Raw genomic sequence first — 24,203 nt, forward strand, 5'->3', positions numbered from 1 at the left:
TGAAAAAAGTCCCTAGTGGACTGAAACTTTGATACTATGTAATCAACTTTTTGAAGCTTGAATAAATGGCACATTTTTGTCCTGTGAGTGCACTTTCAACAAGGTATTTTATATTTTGAGGTCGGAGTGGCACCTAGGCAATAAACAAGACTGGGAGCAGGAGTGCGGGACCCAGCGTGAATTATATATATTGAATTATATATATGTGTGTGTGTGTGTGTGTGTGTGTGTATTAAGGCAATTTGCCTGGATTTGTGGGAGGGGCTTGTGGCGAAACTGACCTCGCCACGTGTCCTTGGAGGGAGCTGATTGCCCGCCTCTTGCCTTTGGACTATGGACCAGACTTTATGGGAATGTGATACCCCAGATAGCCATACCATGGAGCCTATTCATATAATGAAAGACTATGGGAAAGACTTTAGCTCCATGGCAATTGTACTGTGTGAGTAGGATCTGCGCGCTATTCGGTAGTTTTGTGCGTGCAGATCCCAGCTATCTGGGGATAGGTGAAATGTCTGTGTGTTATGTGTAAATGTGACTTTATGTATTTTAAAGTGTTTTATGTCGTTTTGCAACCATGTGGTTAATGGAGTCTGCCTTTAGTCCTGGGTAATTGGATTACTTCTCCAATTAACTCCAGGGCAGAAGGGAGGAAACCAGGGTGCATTGTGGGGATGTTTTTCTGCCAGCCAGAAAGGAACAAAATATACTTTTAGTAACTTTTGAACCCCTGGTCGGATTCATGCCATTTTTTAATATGTTGTTCCCCTGAATGGATTGATTGTGGGTATGTATTTTTATGTTAATGTGATGTATGGTTTTAAAGTTATGAAAGTTGTGTAAAAGTATATTTTACACTGTATGTATAATGGGATTATGTGTCACACTAAGGGGAGGGGATGTGTGGGAGGTAACATCTATGTCATTGGTTCTTTTATGCCTCCCCCTGGGTGTGGCCTGTATGTGTGAGTTGGAAATAAAAGCCAGGCTGGATGAGCCAGTCCAGAGTTCCTGTTTAACCCTCAAAGTGATGTGTCGTCTCATTATTGGGGGAAGGATTTATTGCATGCTGTTCCAGTTGACTGCTAGGAGTACAAGCCTATTCGTATGGTTCCTATTCAATGGTCTACAGCATTCATATGCTTGGGAGAATTTAAAGGTTTCTCGGATTCGGTGATTGTGGTGTCTGCCAGAGTGCTTGGAGTCCTCAGGAAGCACTAGGAGCATCCATTAACGGAGGTACCAAGTCGGGGTGCCAGGCGATCCGTTACAGGGCTGGTTTGCTACCTCTAGCCTACTTAAGGCACTCCCCTTACCTTGCTCATTACCATTCGAGGTTAGAGTTGAATGAGGATCCACTTCCGGGTTCTCTCAGACGCCATTTTGGTTTTCTTACCCACAAGTTTTTCTGCAGCAAGCTGTGTCCAGAAATCCTCTTGCAGGCCTTTTCCGTACGTCCAGCTTCTTACCCGGGTCTTCGTCGTAGATCGCGTCCCAGGGACTCCTAAACCGGAAGTCAGACCTACCTGTCACGCCAGGATCGGTTCCCACGGCGCACAGTACAGCACGGGTCCTCGCTTTACGGTTTTCTCTGCACAGTCGCATTTCAAAGCCTTTTTCGCGGCTTCATTTCTTACAAATTGTTCAGCTAAATTATGCGTATTAGAGAAGCGATCAATTTGTACAAACTGTTTTTCCATTACTTCATTTAAACGATTGTCATTTCGGTTTGTGTTTTCTGGTCGGTACTTATTCATAGTATATTCTATGCACGATTGCTGTTCGCATTAAAATGCATACGGTTAAGCTATTCATGCTAACTTCTGTTTCCCTTCATACTAAGATTCGGTTAATCTGCTATGTATTCACATAGATCTTTTTCGTGAGTTACATTTCACCATTTCATGTATTTACATTTGGTTAAAAAGTTCCTTGGTTAAATAGACCATTTTCATGCTATTTTTAACCCCTTAAGGACCGCTGACGGTCCTGAACCGTCATAACGGTTTTGGGCAACTTACCTGATCGCCGTCGGTCCCACGGCGGCGATCAGCTCTCCTCCCGGTCCAGGGGGACTGCCTGTCTGCCCGGGCAGTCCCCCCTCGGCAGATCAGGACCCCACGGCCATGTGATCACTCGATCACATGACCGCAATAGGGGTCTTTGTATCTGCCTGCAGGGGGACTGTCTGTGCTGACAGGCAGTCTCCCTGCAAGTAAAAAATCATAAAATAAAGTGTAAAAAAAAAAGAAATCAGTGTAAAAAAAATATGTGTATATATATATATATGATATATATACATGTATTATATCTATATATACCTATATATAATATATGTATATATATAATGTCACACTAAGTGTATTTTTATATTTATATATGTATATTAATATAAAAATACACTTATATTTAAATTACACACGAATATATACAATATATATAATAACTATATATGGTATATATATATTATTATAAAATACAAATAATATGTTAATAAAAATAAATAACAAAAATAAAAATAATTTTTAATAATTAAAAAAAAATTATATATATATATATATTCAATTTTATTCTAACAGTATTTTGATATTGATATATATATTTATATCAAAATACACTTAGAATGTAATGATATAAATATCTATGTATAAATAAATAAATAAAAATAATACGAAATATACATATGTCCACATACAAAATTACATTAATAATTTCATAAATATACACGTAGACGTCAAATATATAAATATGTATATATATTAAAATTCTACGTGCATATTTATGTAATATTTTTACCTAATTAAGTAATTTTAATAATTGCAATTTGAGGGACCTGCCTGCCAACCCAGGCCAAAAGTCCAGATAATTTAATTTGCTAGCACTGTGCTTAACCCTGTAACTTTCTATGACACCCTAAATCCTGTACATGGGGGTACTGTTTTACTCGGGAGACTTCGCTGAACACAAATATTAGTGTTTCAAAACAGTAAAACATATCACAGCGATGATATTGTCAGTGAAAGTGAAGTTTTTTGCATTTTTCACACACAAACAGCTCTTTCACTGAGGATATTATTGCTGTGATATATTTTACTGTTCTGATACACTAATATTTGTGTTCAGCGAAGTCTCCTGAGTATAACAGTACCCCACATGTAGAGGTTTTATAGTGTTTGTGAAAGTTACAGGGTCAAATATAAGGCTTGATTTTACTTTTTTTTTTTTTTATTGAAATTTGTCAGATTGGTTAGGTTGCCTTTGAGAGCGTATGGTAGCCAAGGAATGAGAATTAGCCCCATGATGGCATACCATTTGCAAAAGAAGACAACCCAAGGTATTGCAAATGGGGTATGTTCAGCCTTTTTTAGTAGCCACTTAGTCACAAACACCGGCCAAAGTTAGCGTTTTTTGCATTTTTAACACACAAACAAATATAAATGCTAACTTTGGCCAGTGTTTGTGACTAGGTGGCTACTAAAAAAGACTGGACATACCCCATTTTAAATACCCTGGGTTGTCTACTTTAAAAAATATGTACATGTTAGGTGTGTTTCTGGGATTTATGACAGATAACGGTGTAACAATGTCACTATTGATACATTTAAAATATATATATATTAAAACAGCAATTTCCTACTTGTATTTATAGGCCTATAACTTGCAAAAAAAAGCAATAAAGCATGTAAACACTGGGTGTTTTTAAACTCGGGACAAAATTTTGAATCTATTTAGCAGTTTTTTTCATTAGCTTTTGTAGATAAGTAAAAGATTTTTCAAGTAAAAGTCCCAAAACATGTTTTTTTTTTAATTTTTCACCATATTTTATTATTTTTTTTAAATACAATATATGACATAATATAAATACTGGTATGTAAAGAAAGCCCTTCTTGTCGTGAAAAAAACAATATATAACTTGTATGGGAACCGTAAATGAGAGAGCGGAAAATTACAGCTAAACACAAACACCACAAAAGTGTTAAAACTGCTCTGGTCCTTAACGTACAAACATCGCAAAAACAGGCCGGTCCTGAAGGGGTTAAGGTATCACTTATTACATCAAGGGTATGAAACCAGCTACCATTTCTGTATAGACCATTGGACTCCCACGCTTACTGGAGGTTTTTTTGTTTGTTTTTTTTTAATTATCCATTTCATTACAATTACATCAGCCTACATTACAGGCCTCATTTCTTTGTTGTTAACCATGACCCATAAGGATTTAATTCCTTTTCATGCATACTCGGGTTGAATCACACGTACTGATCCAACCAATCATACGTTTCCTGCACAGTAATATACATATATATATATAACTTACATTTTATGTTCCCCTTACACACCATTATTATATAACACATATTTTGTTGGTACATAGGCCACGGCCTCCCTCAGATATCTTATTAAAGCCATGCCAACATTTCTGAGTAACACATATCTATTGCATAGTATCAACATTTTATTTGCAATCATACGCAAGCAAACCTTAAAACATTGCTGCTACAGGCTATAAGTCTGTTTTCTTTCCGACAATCCACACTCATCATACTACTTTCTTTTACCCATTTCAGGCTGTCAAGCTTATATATATTTGCTCCACACGGGTTTTTCCTGTGAATTTGTCATACTACCAGGTACATACACCTGCTCATATGGTATTTCTACTATACATTTCATTTCATCCCCCTAGGTTAGAGTGCTGGCAATAGGGTCATAGGCATCCCAATAGGTATTTACCCCTTCTTGGCAATCGCCATCAGTTAGTGGTCCCGCGAGGCCAACACCCCACCTCAAACGTTTCAGAGGCAAACACCCATCGGGCCACATGTTAGCTAGCCGCCTCGCATGTTGCATAGAGAGGGCCTCACCTGTCACTCCCTTCCCCTGTTTTCTGTCTTACAGTCACTGAGAGGCCTAAAACTCCTGCCACTACGACGAGTGACCTCAATAACCCCTCGCGCCAACGCATAGATAGAGCCTCTCAAGCCGCTTGTCAATTAGCAGGGCCTCATCTGTCACCAAACAAGTATAATGTTTTCGCCATCCGGACTAGCTAGCCTGCCAGTACAATTTGGTGGTTTCCTATACTAATTAATTGTTTTGTTTATAGTATGTCTCAGGAAGGGGTAGATGATTTCTCCCTGCCTATCACCCCGGCTAGAGCTGTCACTCCCACACAAGGAGGAGAGCTAGTCAGTCCAGCATCGATCAGATCCTGGACGATCCCACGTATAACCACGGAATTGAGGAGACTACAAATCCCCTACCCCGCTACAGCAAGGAAAGCAGAACTTTTCAAACTGCTACGCACATCTACAAATAACATGGATGCCGGGGAAGGACCTAGCCAGTCCAACCCAGGAGATATACATGCCATGTTATCCTCACTCATGGCGTCCATGAGCAAGGTCAACTCCAGGCTGGAGAAACTTGAGTCGGTCACCACGGCCCTTACTCTAGCAGGGCCACCCGCTGCTGCTTCACAAGCACCAGCTGACTTGCCATTAGTTGCTCCAGCCATCACCCTGGATGACCAGGACGTTAGCCCGGCTTATATGATACCTGAGCATATAAAAAGGGATATCCTGGAAGGTAAAGACGTCAACCTGGCTTCCCTGTTTGTTTGCCTCCCAGGATATTGAGAATAAAACGTATGCTTATGATGATGTATCTGTTGTTGTCAGGTCTAGGGATGCCCGCCTAAACAGGAAACTGACTATCCCTGAATTTGTACTAGCTTTTGGTATTTACAGGGATGTCATCTGTGCGGTCTATCCCAACAGAAGAGAGTATTTTTGATCTCTATATGCACAAGCTGGTAGACCTGGGCAACAAATATGGTGGTTCAGCCTTCTATGACTACCATAGGTCTTTTTCTGCAAAAGTGTCTGGAGCCTTCTCCCAGTACGGAACACAATCCAACTGGGGAAGGATTGATACCGTCATTTTTTGCCGACACTTTGCAGGTCTAAGAACACCGGCTTATGCATACTGCTCCTCCACAGCCCATACTACAAACTTCCCAACACGGCGGACGAACATGCCTCCACGCAAGGAGCTAGTTCCTCCGGGGTTCCAGAGAAGTTGTCACAAGACAAACTGGGACGCCCAATCAAGTTTCTGGGCAAGTCCCAGATATGTAATAATTTTAATGTTGGGTCTTGTAATTACAGTGGATGTAGACTATTGCATGTCTGTTCAAAATGTTTTAGGGCACATGCAAAGACCATGTGTCCAAATAAAATGTATTCCAAGCCTTACCCAACGTCCATTAATATGCCAGTATTCACTGCATTTATGTCTCAGCACCCATATAGACACCTAATAGACTTTCTTATCTCTGGTTTAACAGAAGGCTTCCATACAGGTATCCTACACTTACCAGTCGGAACTCTGGAATGCCCTAATCTACAATCCGCCCAACACAACCCCACAGCTGTTGACACTCTCATAGCTCAAGAAGTGGCTGAAGGATTCGTATTGGGGCCTTTCAAAACTCCCCCATTCACAGAATGGCGCACTAACCCCATTGGTATTGTCACAGGGAAATCTTCCCAAAAACAGAGACTCATCATTGACTTATCGGCACCCCACTCATCGGCCAACCCCAGTCTTAATTCTCTCATGCCCTCTGAGGAATTCTCCCTGCAATACACCACCTTAGATCACGCCATTACCGCTATCATACAAGCAGGGGTTGGAGCCTGGCTCAGTAAGACCGACATTACCAATGCCTTTAAATTACTACCAATCCACCGCACACTGTGGCACCTGCATGGCATAAAGTGGTCCGGGAACTATTTTTTTCTCCCGGTTAATCTTTGGGTCCAAAAGTAGCCCAGCTATTTTTTTTTTTGTCAATCTTTCTTTTATTGAGGCAATAAAGGTACAATACAGAAGAAAAAGGAGTGTTAGAGGTTAAGCACATGACATATACATCTGCAATGGTACATCAACTCCAGTGTACGACAGCCTCATTTTTTTTTTTAAGTAAGTAAAACAGTAAAAGTAAATCAATAGCAAGGTTGGTAAGCTCCACAAACTCAGGTACATTATCCCAGGCAGTGATGATAATCTCGGCTAAGCATTAATACGTTGTCTAAGCAAGTATGACAACAGTGGATATGTTAAGTTTGCGAACTAAACAGTTAATGAAAAGCAAGATACAAGTCAAGTGTTATGAGTCACACGTGAGTAAGGCAGGCAATATACATTGATCTAAACATTAATATCACTGCATGCGAGATGCATAAAAACTGATTAACTAGCGGTACACGTATGTTACATAAGGGGAGCAAATTAGGAGAAACAATTAGGCCTACATGACTGACTAAACACACTTAACAATTAATGCAAGTTAAGCAGGTGGCAGAGCGGTTAATGTGAACACACGTAAGTAAGACGTAGCCATTGATATATAACTCGCTGCACGTGTATGTGAAAATTCTAGACGCTATATACTAGGTACAGGTTCTTACACAGCTAGTGAAACTATGCAGGCAATCGTCAGTCTACATGCCCTGCCATTCAATAATGCTGGGTGTCATTTGAAAGTCAGCCATACGTTAAGAGAAAGTAAATGATAATAAAATAGAGAGCTTGTCCATTCGTCTACCGTTTGAGCAATAAGGATTCAACATTACGCTTCGTCTAGTCTCTTTATCTATATGCATGCTATAGCTAATTACAAAACCAACAGGTAACTTAGGAGTGAGGTTACAAACGGAAGTCCAGCAAAGGGATGTCGTGTAGCTGAACAGGTTATGTCCCAACAGTCCTTAACCAGGGGTGGTGGTAGTGAGACAGTCTGTTAGCGGGGTTAGCTCAGCCTATCCCGCTGCTGGGTAGAGCTGTCGTGCATGTCTGAGGGGTGGGAAAGACGGCCTCGGCAACTGGTAAATTCCACAGGGGTACGACTTGGTGCAGACTGGTGGCAGCTGTCTGCCAGCCCCAGGCCCCTGTGAAGGCCTTCACCTGTATTCCACCGACTCGGTTGCTCGGAGAGGCCGGGTCGTCCCTTCTTCGGGCGCCATGTGGGGCTCGGATGTTCTGCCGCCGCCAGCGGCGGGTAAGCCTCCGGCGGTGTGGTCGGTGCCTTGGAGTCTGACTCCATGTGGTCTTCGGCCTGGGAAGGCATTGTGGGCGGCCCTCAGTACCGCGTCCCCGTCGTTGTGGGTAGAGCTCTGGACCGTGAGGCGCATCTTTGGGCCTGGTCAGGACTCCGCTGCTTGTGTGAGGTGGTTTTGTATGTGTTAGGTGCACACTCTGCCCGGTGGTAGCTTTGGGGGTGTGCAGCCGCACGTATCCCTGTGTCGTAGTGATGGCGGGTGAGTGCTTGTTCGAGTTGCGCTGGCTCGTATGAGACCGGTCCAATGAGTGCCCCACTAGAGTAGCTTGTGCGTTTATCACAGTTTTGTGTGACTTTAGGTGGAAGCTTGCATGCGATAAACCTAGTGCTCCGTCCCTCTTTAAGGCTCGCCGGAACCTATATAGCCGAACAGCAGCTCTGGAGGCTCGAGGTATGCGCCTGTAGTGACTGCGCCTTGCCGCCGGTCGGATCCAAGAGGCCACCAATGCTTCAGCCTTGTAGTACGGTATGCCTCTGCTGTGTAGCATGTCCCCAAGCCGTGTGCAGAGCCAGTCAAGGTGTTCTCGCTGAGGAGTGGATAGCTTGGGTTGGGCTACCCTCCGCTGGGGCCCGCGTACCGTGGGGCTCGCTTGTCTGCTTTCCGCTTAGACATGGTCCATAGGGGGGGGGGGTAGGTTGCGGTGATGTCGCTTGTGGGCTCCGTCACCGAGGAGAGCGGCCGTCTCCCCCCGGCTCCAGCCCCAGTAGGCCGCAGCTGCATCCCCGCGCTCCCGGCATCGGCGGGCCTCGGGGTAGTATCCACCTGATCGGCGGTGCATCCCCGGCATGGGTGGTGCACCTGTAAGGGTCGTTGTGCCATATCTTTGCCGTTTTTCTCCGCTTTTGCGGCCCGTCTAGCAGGAGCTCGTGGCAGATGCGTCGGCTTGGCGTCCAGGCTCTGCCCCCCAGCCCAGCTATTTTTGACACATTTTTGCCGAAGCATTATGCTGGTTACTATTGAACATAGCCAGATGCCCTACGGTATTACATTACCTGGACGATTTCCTACTGGTCGAGGAGAACACTTCCCCTCCTACTAGTCTCAAAGCTACCACTAAGCTATTTGAGCAACTAGGTGTACCTATCTCCCCTAAGAAAACAGAGGGGCCAGACACGGTTATCACTTTTCTGGGTATCCAATTAGACTCCGCCACAATGCAAGCGAGCCTACCACACAATAAGATAGTGAATATTCTCACTTACATAAACAGCTACCTTCAGCTCGGTACTTGCAACCGCAAAGAGCTACAGTCTCTGCTGGGATCACTAATTTTGCTATGCGCATCATACCTCAAGGCCGCTCCTTTATATCACGACTATTGCATCTTTTTCCACTTTTCCTACATGACACGCACAGGTTGTCCTTAGATACCCAAGCTACGGCAGATCTAAACATGTGAAAGAGATTTTTATCCACTTGGAATGGTAAAAGTATGTTCCTCCCTCAATTGACTGACTCATCTCCCACCATTTGGTCAGATGCGGCATCTACCACTGGTTTTGCAGCAATTTTTGGGAACGAACGGCTCTGGGGCAGCTGGCCTTCAGCAGTTCAGGATTTGGAAGGTTTTTCCACTACCTCAGCTCCTTTTTGAGATCTATCCCATCATGGCGGCTGCCGTAGCATGGGGTCATTTATGGGCAAACATGTCAGTTCGTTGCTACTCAGATAACCAGGCAACCTGTCACATCATCAACAAAGGTTGTTCCAAATCCCTTACGATCATGAGATTTCTGAGGAAACTCACTTGGTTGGCAGCTTGTCAATTTTTTCCTATGTTGTTTCCATGTTCCAGGTGTATGTAACACAGCTTCTGACAATTTGTCTCGCTTTAAATTTCAGGCGTTTCATCAAGCACTCCCGTCAGTGGCGCCCACAGCCACCATCACTCCAACATTTGAACAACTCATACTGGACTAGAAGCCATCATGCAGCATAGCAGGACATTGTCCCAATTGGCACTTTCAAACAATACACACAAAACATACAACAGAGCTTTCACACTATTCAAAAGATTCCTTCTGGAACATAACATCATGCAACCATTTGTTATGACATCTTTTTGGGGGTTTGCTTCCTTTTGCCACCTTAAACCTAAAATGTCATATAACACCATCAAACTCTATCTCACTGGCATTCAACACCACATGCTAATCTTACACCCAAATAACAAGTTTCATGGCCTCTCACCAAATTAAGACCATACTCAGAGGTATTCAGAAATCAGAACCCACACATACAGCCCAGAGGCTACCCATAGATAAGCATTATCTAACCTGCTTGACTTAAAACCGTTTGACGCCAATACAAACTCCATCAAAACTGCAATATACATGGCTTTCTATGGATTTCTAAGACCGAGAGAATTCACTACAACCTCCATGACCCAAACTACTCCTTTCCTCCTCTATTCCCACTTGACAAAACATATGGATCATTACATCCTGACTTTACCTCACTCCAAAACAAGTCAGCACATACCCGTAAACATTCTGTACTATTCCACACACAACAGATGGTGTCCAGTCAGGGTTCTTGATGCCTACATACAGCATCATAACTTACTACCCTCACAACCATTACTACAGCTGCAAGGTTCAGTACTCACCACTACAACCTTCATGGCCTACGTTAGGTCTTTGCTCACACAACTGGGCCTCAACGCAGCCAACTACTTAGGGCACTCCTTTCGTATAGGAGCCGCGTCCACAGCCTCCAGTGTAAACATCCCAACTCATGTTATCAAAACACTGGGGCGCTGGAAGTCATCCGCTTACTCACGGTACATACCTAACCCAGTACAAGAATTAAGGGATTCTTTCAAAAACATGTCTGATTGATAAAATGTATATGTATTGGTTGTCTGTAAATAAATTTGTTTACTTCAGTTTTGCACTCTTCTTTCTCAGGCCTACCTCATCGTCGGTTCCGGCACACCACAACTGACTTGCGCTTTTATTATCCTACATTTATCTATGGTATTTCACACTGTACTATCATAAGCACCTAACACAAGTATTAAGGCAATTTCCCTGGATTTGTGGGAGGGGCTGGTTTGCTACCTCTAGCCTACTTAAGGCACTCCCCTTACCTTGCTCATTACCATTCGAGGTCAGAGTTGAATGACCCTCCCACCACACCACATTTTAACATTTATTTCCTTTCTATTTCTTTTCCTGGGTAGGCCCTCTTCTTTCTCAGGCCTACCTCATCGTCGGTTCCGGCACACCACAACCGACTTGCTCTTTTATTATCCTACATTTATCTATATTTCACACTGTACTATCATAAGCACCTAACACAAATAAATAAATATATAAATATATATATATATATATATATATATATATATATATATATATATATATATAATGTGTGTGTATATTGTCAGGGTATTTATATCGGCAGACATTTTGTGCTATGATAGAAATTAAAATGTATATTGTCAGAATCACTCTGAACAGAGCAGACTCCATTTTGTTATTTTCAAGCTCACAAGACACAAGATTTCTATCCTTTCTGTAACGCTAACTACTGAACTGGGAGCTTAGGAATGTTTGTATATACAAATCAAGTGATAAGAAATGAGAACGGGGGATGGACAGACTGTCTAAATGCTAATGGAATAGAATAAATTCTAAACCCAGACATTTGTGACAGAGCAGATTAAATAATTTAAAGTTACTTTCGATGTTGTATAAGATCCCATTGTAATTTAAAAGTCATTTTTAGTTTATAACTGTCATATTAGAAATTATAGCAGAATTTGCCAGACACAGTCTGAAGAAAGCCCAAAGAAACTCTTTGAACTGACAGAAAGATAGATAACCATAATGACGTCAAAATAGCCACCAGGAAAAGTTAACTCTTTCCTGGATAGGTATGTTTAGTGGGACGAGACTGCCCTCTATAGACCAAATACTTAAATTGCTATCTGGAAGGTAACCACACCTCCAGTTTTCTATTTGTCTATCACCTAGTGACGAACAGATAATTTTTCCCTTTAAAAGTGAAGACAAAAGGAAGAGAGAGGGAGGCAAAAGGTAGAAAGCAAAGGAAGTAAAGGAGTGAGCAGTCGGGGGGAAAAAGTGAAAGAGTCGGAAGCGGGCTAAGAAAGAAAAGCAGAGTCAGAGCGAGAAAGAAACATTCCTTGACACTTCACTACCTGAGAACATCTGATGGGAACATCTACCTAACTGGTAATTATACTGGTTTCAGTTAATTAATCTAAATTAATTAAAAAATGTCTAATAGCATGATATATGACTGGATAAATCACGATCAGATTTCGATATTTAGAAATCTTAGTTAACTAAGAAGTATATAGTTATAACCATTCCATTCTGCAGATGGAATTAGAATAATTATGTATTTGTGATTTATCACATGTTAGCATATCGTGATATTTATCCAGGTGTATTGATTTGCTCTAAAATAAGATAAAATATCTGTTTAGGCAAAATTCTGCTCATAGAACATGGTAGATTACTCTTATTGGATGGTTCCAGGAAATGACTAATGAGCTGGTTTAAATGTTATTTCATTTAAAATTACATGAGAATAGATCTTAATTACCTAGGAGGTCTAGCCAGCATTGAAAGGGTTATTCTGTTAGCTAAGTTTTATGGCCTTACGCTGCAAGCTCTGTGAAACACAGTCATAAATCTTGTTTGACAATTGCTATGTTAACCATTGGAATGTATTGCCATTTGTATTGCATACTCATGTTATGCTGAATATTCATTGATTATTATCACGCATGTTACATATTATTTAAATTGTCACAATAAATTGTATCTATTTTTATAACAAATTGTGATTTTATTTATATGGAATACATTTCACTTACACGATAACGATCTTTGGGATCTGAGAACTGAAATAGTGGGCAATTCTCAACTGTTTACTATTATTATCCCATAAATATCGTGTGTGTGTGTGTGTGTGTGTCCCCGTGTCCCCGTGTCCCCAGAATGTTGAAATAAATTTTGGCCCGATATTGGTCTGCAAGACTATCTAACTTTGTTTGTGCGTGCATACATACAGTGCAGAATTATTAGGCAAATGAGTATTTTGACCACATCATCCTCTTTATGCATGTTGTCTTACTCCAAGCTGTATAGGCTCGAAAGCCTACTACCAATTAAGCATATTAGGTGATGTGCATCTCTGTAATGAGAAGGGGTGTGGTCTAATGACATCAACACCCTATATCAGGTGTGCATAATTATTAGGCAACTTCCTTTCCTTTGGCAAAATGGGTCAAAAGAAGGACTTGACAGGCTCAGAAAAGTCAAAAATAGTGAGATCTTGCAGAGGGATGCAGCACTCTTAAAATTGCAAAGCTTATGAAGCGTGATCATCGAACAATCAAGCGTTTCATTCAAAATAGTCAACAGGGTCGCAAGAAGCGTGTGGAGAAACCAAGGCGCAAAATAACTGCCCATGAACTGAGAAAAGTCAAGCGTGCAGCTGCCAAGATGCCACTTGCCACCAGTTTGGCCATATTTCAGAGCTGCAACATCACTGGAGTGCCCAAAAGCACAAGGTGTGCAATACTCAGAGACATGGCCAAGGTAAGAGAGGCTGAAAGACGACCACCACTGAACAAGACACACAAGCTGAAACGTCAAGACTGGGCCAAGAAATATCTCAAGACTGATTTTTCTAAGGTTTTATGGACTGATGAAATGAGAGGGAGTCTTGATGGGCCAGATGGATGGGTCCGTGGCTGGATTGGTAAAGGGCAGAGAGCTCCAGTCCGACTCAGACGCCAGCAAGGTGGAGGTGGAGTACTGGTTTGGGCTGGTATCATCAAAGATGAGCTTGTGGGGCCTTTTCGGGTTGAGGATGGAGTCAAGCTCAACTCCCAGTCCTACTGCCAGTTTCTGGAAGACACCTTCTTCAAGCAGTGGTCCAGGAAGAAGTCTACATCCTTCAAGAAAAACATGATTTTCATGCAGGACAATGCTCCATCACACGCGTCCAAGTACTCCACAGCGTGGCTGGCAAGAAAGGGTATAAAAGAAGAAAATCTAATGACATGGCCTCCTTGTTCACCTGATCTGAACCCCATTGAGAACCTGTGGTCCATCATCAAATGTGAGATTTACAAGGAGGGAAAACAGTACACCTCTCTGAACAGTGTCTGGTAGGCTGTGGTTGCTGCTGCACGCAATGTTGATGGTGAACAGATCAAAACACTGACAGAATCCATGGATGGCAGGCTTTTGAGTGTCCTTGCAAAGAAAGGTGGCTATATTGGTCACTGATTTGTTTTTGTTTTGTTTTTGAATGTCAGAAATGTATATTTGTGAATGTTGAGATGTTATATTGGTTTCACTGGTAAAAATAAATAATTGAAATGGGTATATATTTGTTTTTTGTTAAGTTGCCTAATAATTATGCACAGTAATAGTCACCTGCACACACAGATATCCCCCTAAAATAGCTATAACTAAAAACAAACTAAAAACTATTTCCAAAAATATTCAGCTTTGATATTGAGTTTTTTGGGTTCATTGAGAATATGGTTGTTGTTCAATAATAAAATTAATCCTCAAAAATACAACTTGCCTAATAATTATGCACTCCCTGTACATACATACATACATACATACATACATACATACATACATACATACATACATACATACATACATACATACATACGTACGTAGTGGCACTCACCCTTTCAATGAATAAGTAAAAAACTGCCTTGGTGCAATCCCACGCTGGGTATGTATAGCAAGAAGGAAAGAGATGCACTCTCAGGTCTTTGTAGAAAAAACTCGATATTATTTAATAACAGGTAACATACATCTGATCGACGTTTCGACCTCTTCAGGTCTTCCTCAAGATGTATATCTTCTTGGTATATGTATATGTATGTGTGTGTGTTCCCCCAGAATGTTGAAATTGATTTTGGCCCGATATTGGTCTGCAAGACTATCTAACTTTGCCGATGTATTTATATAGAACTATAGCTACATTAGGCCGATATATTTAGGACTATCACGTCCCTCCATTATTCAATTGCCATATTGCCCTCTAACCCAAGTGTGAGCCGCCTTCACCCCATCAATACTTTGGTATTGCCAGTTTTATTTTATTCTTTATTCACATTTATGTAACTTTTCTAAGTTTACTCTTATGTTCCTTCCCTGCCTGTTCTGCTTGCGATGTGTGCATCCTTTGTATGGGGAATCAATCCATTATGTGAGTCTGACTACCTCTCAGAGGTTGCGTTCCAGTTGTTACCTAGGCAACCAGCTGGAACGCAGGCAAACAGCACATCCCCCAGTTATAGAACAAGTGGTGTCACAATTATCTTGCTATTTAAACACTGTAGTCACTGTTTTTCTGTTATCCTGAAAAAAGTTCGAGTTAGAACTGAAATGTCGATTCTTTGTATGCACAGCATCTGCTGAACAAAAGTTACGTTTTACTTTATCTTACTTTGAAGCCCTTGGAGTGCAATCTTCTATATACAGTGTGTGTGTTTGTTAATATTTTTTCTTTTCTTTACAGTCCAAACCGAATCAAGCTGTGTCAATGCAGTGTCTACAATCCCCTGCCAAGTTGAACCACAGCAGTATGAAGTGCAGTTTGCTCGACTTCGGAATTTCCTTTCAGGTTTGTTCATAACAACACTGATTACCTTGTTTTCTTTATATGATCTGTATAATTGCTTTCATTTTAACCCAGGCAATAAATATTTTATATAACTTGTGGGGCTATATTAGGCAAGTGATCCGATAATATAATTCACCAAGGTGGGGGCGGGGCCTGCCCGCCGAGCTGGATGGTCGCAGGCACGCAGAGCTCCTGCAAGACCGCACTAAAAACGAAAAAAAAAAAACGATAAAAATGATTAAATCCGAACTGCAGACCCACAGCAACAAAGCCCAACACAGAGGGTCGGCTGGATCCAGGGAGAGGCTGGCTCTACGAGCTACAGTCCCCTGGAGGAGACACTCTCGCCGAACTGCCTGAGGCCTTCTCCGGCGGTGAGTGGGGCAGACGGCCGCTGCCCCACTATCCCGCAACACAGCACCCCTCATGGGACACGAATCCGGCGGGACCTGGCCCCGTTCCCCCCCCTATGGACCGGGGGGGGTGATCCCGGTCCCCACCCTAGGGGCCTGACCACCGCTGGCTGTGTCGGCACGGCAGCAAGGCCGCCGGATACCACATCCAAGATGGCGGAGGCCGCATGCGACGGCGCCAAGACCGGAGCACTGATGGGTAACTACTATGCATCAGCAGAACCTATAGGGGACAGCCAACAACCCACAGATACCACCCTCAGCCACCCATCTGCGGGCACTACCGCAACGCAACAGCCGCCTGCAACCGCTCATGCACCATGGGACTTACTGACGGGAGGAGAAGCAGAAGGGCATCCGCCTGGACCCCTACTACGGAAGGGACTTTCACAGGCGGTAGATACACAGCAAACACCCTGCATAGCGACTGACAACAAGCGGAACTCCCACGCACCAGCTACCTGTAGTGGCGGCAGAGGGGACTATCTTCAATTAACTTTTACCATCTGTCTATGCTGACACACAAGGCTGACGCCCAGGACAGACCACCCCACCATTACCAATGATGCATGGCTGAGCTGCATACTTTTTAGTCTTATCAGCTGTTGCTTAACTGCTTCTGCTAGCTCAATTGTGTGCTTCTGCTGTCTAGCGAGATTGAGTGGGGGGAGGGGAGCAATGTAACACTGCAGTACCTTACAACCACGCGGTGATCTTATGGGTTCGTTCTAGCGGTCACTATTTAGGCTGCCTATATTTTCAAAAGCCCTTAAAAACGTTCCTAGCTTGGTTTATCCTTGTCAAAACTATTAACTAACTGTTTCACGCTTTAGACACCCCTATACTGCTTGTTTTCTCTTGAAACTATGCTGACTCTACGAAATATGGTGCTGTTAGCTGATGCCTTTCAAATGCTTGATATGTATTGTTTTTAGAATGCCATATACACTAGATGTATACTGATCAGCCTGCAACTTAAGCATGGTATGCAATACAAAAATCAATATGTCGGGTACTCTACCCAGATAATCTAGGCGTGCACTAAACTGAAACTCTGATTTTAGAGTCTTAACCCCTTATGGGCTGACCCCAGACCGCAGTGACTTATTCTGTAACATGCTTGCAGCCTTGAGTATAATGAATATTGTCGATAGCATGTGTAGCCTTCTCTTGATACTAAATGCTCCTCCAGGTCTGGCTAGTTATGTAAAGAACAAAGCAAATGTATGAAACTTGATGCATGCCCATAACCTGCTATTACACTTATGCTTGTTCACTCACTCAGTGCCCAGGGCACCCACGTCAGTAAAGATAGCCTGACTACTCACCTACTATTCTCTCACCTACTGACATTTATTACTAAGTTACTGTTATTCGTTTGTCATTATACTACGAAAAAATGTGCAATTCCTATTAATGCCATGTTACTGATATCCTATATCTGTTTTACAATGCTTGATAGCGCTGTTGTGGCGTATGAAGCTTGACTGTTCACATTTGCACAATAAAAATAAAGAATTTAAAAAAAAAAAATAAAAAAAAATTCACCAAGGTATAAAATGTTGTGGATAGTCAAAGATGAGAACCTAATTGGGGTGCATTAACCTGGTCTCGCTAAGCAAATAATGTTCATTTATATGATTACAATTTTTTACAATTTTTTTTGTTTTTAATTAAAGGTAGTACAATATTATAGGGCTTACCACCATCCTGTGGACAAGCAGGCTATAGGAGTATAAGTTAAACTTTAAAACTTCCTTACCACCTCCCTATAGATCTAAAACTCCAATCACATGAAAAAAAGCCCAATATGCTGCAAAACACTTTGTTAAACGGGGATCTGCTGCAAAACACTTTATTAAATAGGAGGAAAATTTGTACTGCCTCTAACCTTAGTAAAACATTTATGGTAAGTAAAAAAAATGTGTAAGCATATGCGTAGGATAGTATAAAGGGAGCAAGTCGGTTGTGGTGTGCTGAGACCGACGATATGGTATGCCTGTAAATAAAGAGGGCAAAAATTAATAATCAAAGATTTAATACAGTCAACAAATATATACAAATTAACCAGACATTTCCTTAAATGCATTACGGTATTTAATTCCTGGAAGGATTTTGAAAGTAGGAATCTAGGACCACAACTGGACACCATTTGTTGTGGGGAGAATAGTATGTTATCTCTACTGTTGGTGCGTGTTGACTCGTTTCGGAATGTGGTAGAGCCAGTAGGTAATGATATATGTGTGTGCGTATGTGGGATCACTGAAGACAGTGATCTGTCTGAGTGGTGGTGATGGTAGTGGATTCTCTGGCCTGAGAAAGGCATAGAAGGCAGTGTGCATGGCTGGTAATAGCCGACTTGGTAGTATAATTGAATGGTTGTAGATGTATTAGGTCCGATAAGGATGGAAAAGTTGGATGGCTATTGGTAATCTCTGTGAGGAACGTGGGGGAATGGAAACCTCTGAGTATATTCTTGTCTGGTATGATAGCATGAAGTTATGGTAGTTTTGGCCATAGGTTATTCTGTGTTGTTGAATGCCTGTAAAATATATAATGAATGGTGTGTGAGAGCGTTTTAGAAATGTTATGACACAGGTTGAGCTATGTCGTGCTCCAATGAGATTCTTTAAGCCAGGTGAAAAGCTGTGTTATGCATTCTACGAGTATGGGACGAAAGTGCTAGGTGGGATGCACTATGCTATGCTGCATGAGTGTCTAATCCATGATTTTGTCTCTGGAACGAAAGAGTGGTCGTGACTGTATGGGCGGCTGTAGGAAGCGTATTATAAACATGCCTGGAATATAAATGAGACAATTGTCGGCAGGGATGTATACCCCTGCCTGGTACATAAGAGTAAAATAAATGTGATAAATGGCCAAACCAAGTGAGTTCCCCAGAAATGTCATGATCGTATGGATGATGAGTGGCGTTTGTTCATGATATGGCATGTGCTTAGTTGTCTGAGTAACAACGGATTGATGGCCCTGACCATGATTTACCCCATGCCACAGCAACTGCTACAATGGGGTAGATCCCCCAAAGGGGCTGAGGTGGTGGAAAAATTTCCAAACCTGGATGCCATGGCCAACAGCTCCAAAGCCATCGTTCCCATTATTATTATTATTTTTTTTGTTACTCTCCCTCAACAGACTGATTAGAGGTAGTTCTATACTATAGGAATAATCAAGCAAACTAAACAGTAGTTGTCCTTTAACAATTTCTTGTAACACCTTACACCCCAAAATTGGAGTCCACAGAGGCTTGAACATCCAGTCTTGTAATGTTGGGCAGAGGTGTGACTCGAGAACCACATAGCAGCCTTACAAATGTTACAAGGCAATGTGGCTTAATAAAATTGAGGCAAACTGAAATAATTGTTGGTAGTGTGGCATGTTGGCATAATAAAAATGGTGCAAACTTAATTGTAGGCATTGTGGCATGTTGACATGCTAAAATAGAGGTAAACTGAAATAATTGTAGGCAGTGTGTCATGTGGGAATGTGATATGATGAGGACATAGTAAAATGGTGTAAAACTGAAATATGTAGGCCATGTGGACATAAATAAAAGGGATGCAAACTGAAGTAAATATAGTTTGTGACATGATGTGGGCATGATAAAAGGAGGCAAACTGAAATCAATGTACAGTGTGGTCCGAGGGCAATGTGGAATGAATAGAGTAACAAAACATAGAACTTAGTATTATACACACAAAATTTTAGCTTTAGGAAGGGGGTCACCAAATGTGTTTTTGGGTTTAGCTTTGTTTTTGTTTTTTTGTTTTTTTTACCCTCTAAATGCCCCGGTCTAAGAGAGGTGGATATCACTGTGGTGGTTATGATGCCTGAAGTGTTCCTTGAAACGTAGTTGTGACCTAGTACTAGATTGCTGACATTCAGAAATTACTGTCAGACTAATTTTTATAATGGAAAAATGTTACTTGCCTATAACGATTCAGAGATTTCCATTGCCGTGCATGACTGATTTATTTATTTATCTTTCTCCAACACAAAAACTGTAGATGTTGACTCGCCCAGTAGCCGTGAAGTTACAAAGCTACTCTACCCTTTGTTTCTCTACCTTCACTTGGAGATGATACGGAACAGCCTTAAAAGTGCAGTGGACAGCTTTTACAGTCGCTTCCATGGCATGTTCTTGCAAAACCCAGGCCAGAGGGACATTATTGAGAACCTTCAGACCACCATGACAATACAGGACATACACTCTAACTCTAAACTGAGAATGCTGCTGGATAATAAGTATGTTGTGCACCTTGAAGAGGAAAGCTACAATTTTCTTCTCCGCTACCTCCAGAGTGATAACAACACTGCTTTGTGCAAAGTTCTCACGCAGCACATCCAACTTGATGTACAACCAATCAAAAGGACGGAATACCAGATATATGCAAGTTGTGGGTCTTTATCACGAGGCGAGAACAGTCTTGACCCACCAGATGTGCCAGCTCCTATTTTACAGAACGAGGCAGCTCTTGAACAGCTACAGGATTGTATCAAACGAGTGAAAGATGGTCCACCCTCTCTCACCACCATTTGTTTCTATGCTTTCTATAACACAGAGCAACTCTTGAATACAGCAGAAATTTCTCCTGACAGTAAATTTTTGTCTTGTGGGTTTGATAACTCTTGTGTGAAATTGTGGAGTCTCCAATCAAAGAAGCTACAAGCCGAAGAACACAAAGTGGATGTGTCCCATATACGACTAGCATGTGATTTTCTAGAGGAGGAGGTAAAGTAGTTCTGAAGAAATTTCTTGTGACTCAAATGTTTTGGGGGGGAGGGAAGTTATGTCTGTGCTGTATTGATTATGAAGATGTGACAAAGTATAAAAAAAGCACTCTCCTCCACCATTGTGTTTAAAGTCCACTAATAACATTAACTAAAATATTAACTCCTTATGGACGGCGGGCATTCTATGCCGTCCTTTTTCGGGCGGTCCTAAACTTTGCGGGCGTGATGGAACATCCAGCTGATCCAACACCGGGGGTTACAATCCTGGGGTCTGCCTGGGCGCTCAGGCAAGACCCCCTCTGCCCGATCCGCCCCCCCCCCCGGCCATGTGATCGCAGGGTCCTTGCAATCACATGGTCGCAATAGCCAGCTTATGTAGTGCCTGCAGGGGGCCTGCCTGAGCTCTCCCCCTAATGCCTGAAAAATGTTTTTTTTAAGTTAAGTTTAATAAAGTAAATAAAAGTACTTGGAATATATATCTATATCCGTATATATCTATGTATGTGTGTATATATATATATATGTATATATCTCCGTATATATCTATATCTAGAGCTATATCCATATAAATCTCTATCCCGCCGTCCGTAAGGAGTTAATATTTTGGTTAATGTTATTAGTGGACTTAAAAATACAATGGTGGAGGAGAGTGCTTTTTTTTTTTTTTTTGTACTTTGTTAAATCTTCATAATCAATACTGCACCGACTTTACTTTCCCCCACCCCACCATACATAATTTTTATATTCAAATTATAGTACTTTTATATTAAAAGGGATTGCCAAGATGTGCAAAGTTTATGCATTTAAAGCTGATTTCCCTGGTGGGCTAATTGTATGCATCTAAAGCTGGTTGCCATGGTTTGTCAATTTTACACACCTAAAGTTTTACACATACACACACAATTGTTGCAGGGTATTTCATTAATCTAATGTATGTTCTTCATTTTAAAAAAAACGCATACAATATTGCAACTTATTTAGCAAAGACTAGTGGTACAATAGGCAAATGAAGTGTCAAACCACTGCTAGAGAAACACCTTAGGTTGTATACCTAAAGGACCGCTATAGTGCCAGGAAAACAAACTTGTTTTCCTGGCACTAATAGGGTCATTGGGTACCCCCCACCCTCATGGCCCCCCTTCAGCCACTTACCTTTATCCAGCGCCAGGCTCCCTCGGCACTGGTGATCTCTTCTCCTCCTGCCGACCACCGCAAGAGCCGCGTGCGCATTCAAACCGCCCATAGGAAAGTCTTACTCAATGCTTTTCTATGGACGTCCACATTTTCACATTGAGAATCACGGAAGCGGCCGCTAGTGGTTGTCAGGGAGACAGCCACTAGAGGCTGGATTAACCCTCAGTTCTCTGAAACTGCTATGTTTCCCGCTGTAGGGTTAAAACTAGAGTGACCTGGCACCCAGACCACTTCATTGAGCTGAAGTGGTCTGGGTGCCTATAGTGGTCCTTTTTAATATTTATTTTTGTGTGGCAATTTTGGTTTCTGCAAATACTATTAAATTTAGAGGCCAAACATGCCAAATTCGAAAACTTTTAAAGGGAAACCATAGTCCCAAAAATAAAAATATTTCCGTGACTAAAAGTTCCATGCCATAATAGTGATTCCTGTCTCCTTTCCTTAGAAAGGTTAATGCTAATAACCCTTTACTTAGCGTGTATCAAGCCCTGAGACACAATTGTTGTAACCACCTGCTTTGCCTCATTTTTTTATTTTTTATTTTTTTTTAAGTTGGCAAGAATGCTGACATCATCCAGCTTCTCGTTCAATACAGTGCTTGCCCTGCTCCATGAATCAAATGCTTTCTCATGGAGAGGTATTGAAGCATCAGAGGGCAACCCTCCAGTCCTTGCACTCAGATATACCCTGCGGCACTGTGCAATATTTGAATGCCGGGTGCAATAAATAGCCACAACCACAATATGCAAAAATAATATAAGTATGGGTTAGTACTCACGGTCTTGTAGTAAAAATAAAGTTCTTTATTCGGTTATTCATAAAATCATTGTTTCAGCCCAAAGTTATGGGCATTGAACATGTCCCGGCTCGCTTGAGGGGGGGAGACAGAGATAACTTGCTTCTTCAGAGAGAAGCTTTCTGGATTTTTACATTGGGGACTTTATCTCCAGGGGGACTGAATGAGATTGTATGCTATCTGGTAATAGAGATTTCTCCGCAGGATCTTGCCACCTATTTCTAATTCTATTTTTTGTTTTGAATATTTTTATTGTTTCATAATACAAGTGCAGATTGCAAACTGGTTCATAAGAAAGCAAATAGTTGCCCACGCAGGGGCTTAAGCAGTAACATTCAAGAAGGTGAACTTTCGCCTACGTAAAGGCTTATCAGCATATGGGGGGAAATGCAGACCATTGTCCGCACAGAGGCATATTGGGTCAATACATATAGGCGTATTCGAACTTCGCAGGGATATACTTACAAACATTATAGCCGTAATTACAGAGATTGTGCTAGTGCTATTACATTCGTTTAGCGCATTAATAAGCGTACGGGTGTTAGTTGTATAGTGCCGTTTACGCAAGGCTGTAAACGGTACGTTGCATGAAAAACCATATCTAAACTCCTAAGAACAATATCTGTGCTGGCGGTAGACACAGCACTTTTACGTTTGCTTACATAGTAGTCTCAGCAGGCTGCGTGAAAGTCAAGCTTTATAAAATTTGTCATCAGTACAATATTACGTAAGGCAGTCTGAATGCTGGTGAGAGCGGGTATTCAAAAATTTGTCTACGCAGCGGCCCATTGCGCTAGCGTATGACCACCATTCAAGTGTACATAAACTGTGCTTTTGCGTTAAGGAGAACCTAAACGTGGCCGTCCCCTTTGCTAGTAATGGTTGGGCCGTTTGCGGTGGGTCTATGTCTCCACCGTTGCTTGTATCCATTGTTGTACCTGTGTTATGTTGCTTTACTCCTGCGCTCTATGCCTGCCTCCAGTGGTGCGTCTCTATTGTTCATGTTTCGGTGTTTCTGAATTGTTTTCTGTGCATGTCGGTCATGTGGTCGTATTGTTGTCATGTCTGGGTGGTCCCACTTGTGCACATGGCTGTGTAGCTGTTCTGTGGGGTACAGGATGGATCATTTAGGTCTGAGTTTGGACTGTGGGTGTGTGTGGTGCCCTGTTTGTGTGACATAACATCTCCGGTCGGTTCCTGGCTGGTATCAGTGACAGTCGGCTCTATGTTGTATCTGTCAGTGTGGTTGTAGTGGGTCTGGTTTCAAGTAGCTCGGTTTGAGGTCGC

General features: G+C 41.9%; 1 protein-coding gene across 3 annotated transcripts in view; it reads left to right on the forward strand.

Moving 5' to 3' along the window:
* The window catches only part of TAF5L (TATA-box binding protein associated factor 5 like), an 88,913-nt gene that overhangs the window by 35,769 nt on the left and 28,941 nt on the right, over window positions 1-24,203 (forward strand). For 2 of the 3 annotated variants that reach the window (XM_063441247.1, XM_063441248.1), the window contains exons 3-4: window positions 15,657-15,761; window positions 20,200-20,924. In XM_063441247.1, coding sequence (XP_063297317.1) covers window positions 15,657-15,761; window positions 20,200-20,924 — 830 coding nt within the window. Of the gene's footprint in view, window positions 1-15,656; window positions 15,762-20,199; window positions 20,930-24,203 lie in introns of all 3 variants that reach the window. The other variant, XM_063441249.1, reaches the window with a different exon arrangement.

Source organism: Pelobates fuscus, chromosome 2, assembly GCF_036172605.1.
Source record: "Pelobates fuscus isolate aPelFus1 chromosome 2, aPelFus1.pri, whole genome shotgun sequence".
Lineage (NCBI taxonomy): Eukaryota > Metazoa > Chordata > Amphibia > Anura > Pelobatidae > Pelobates > Pelobates fuscus.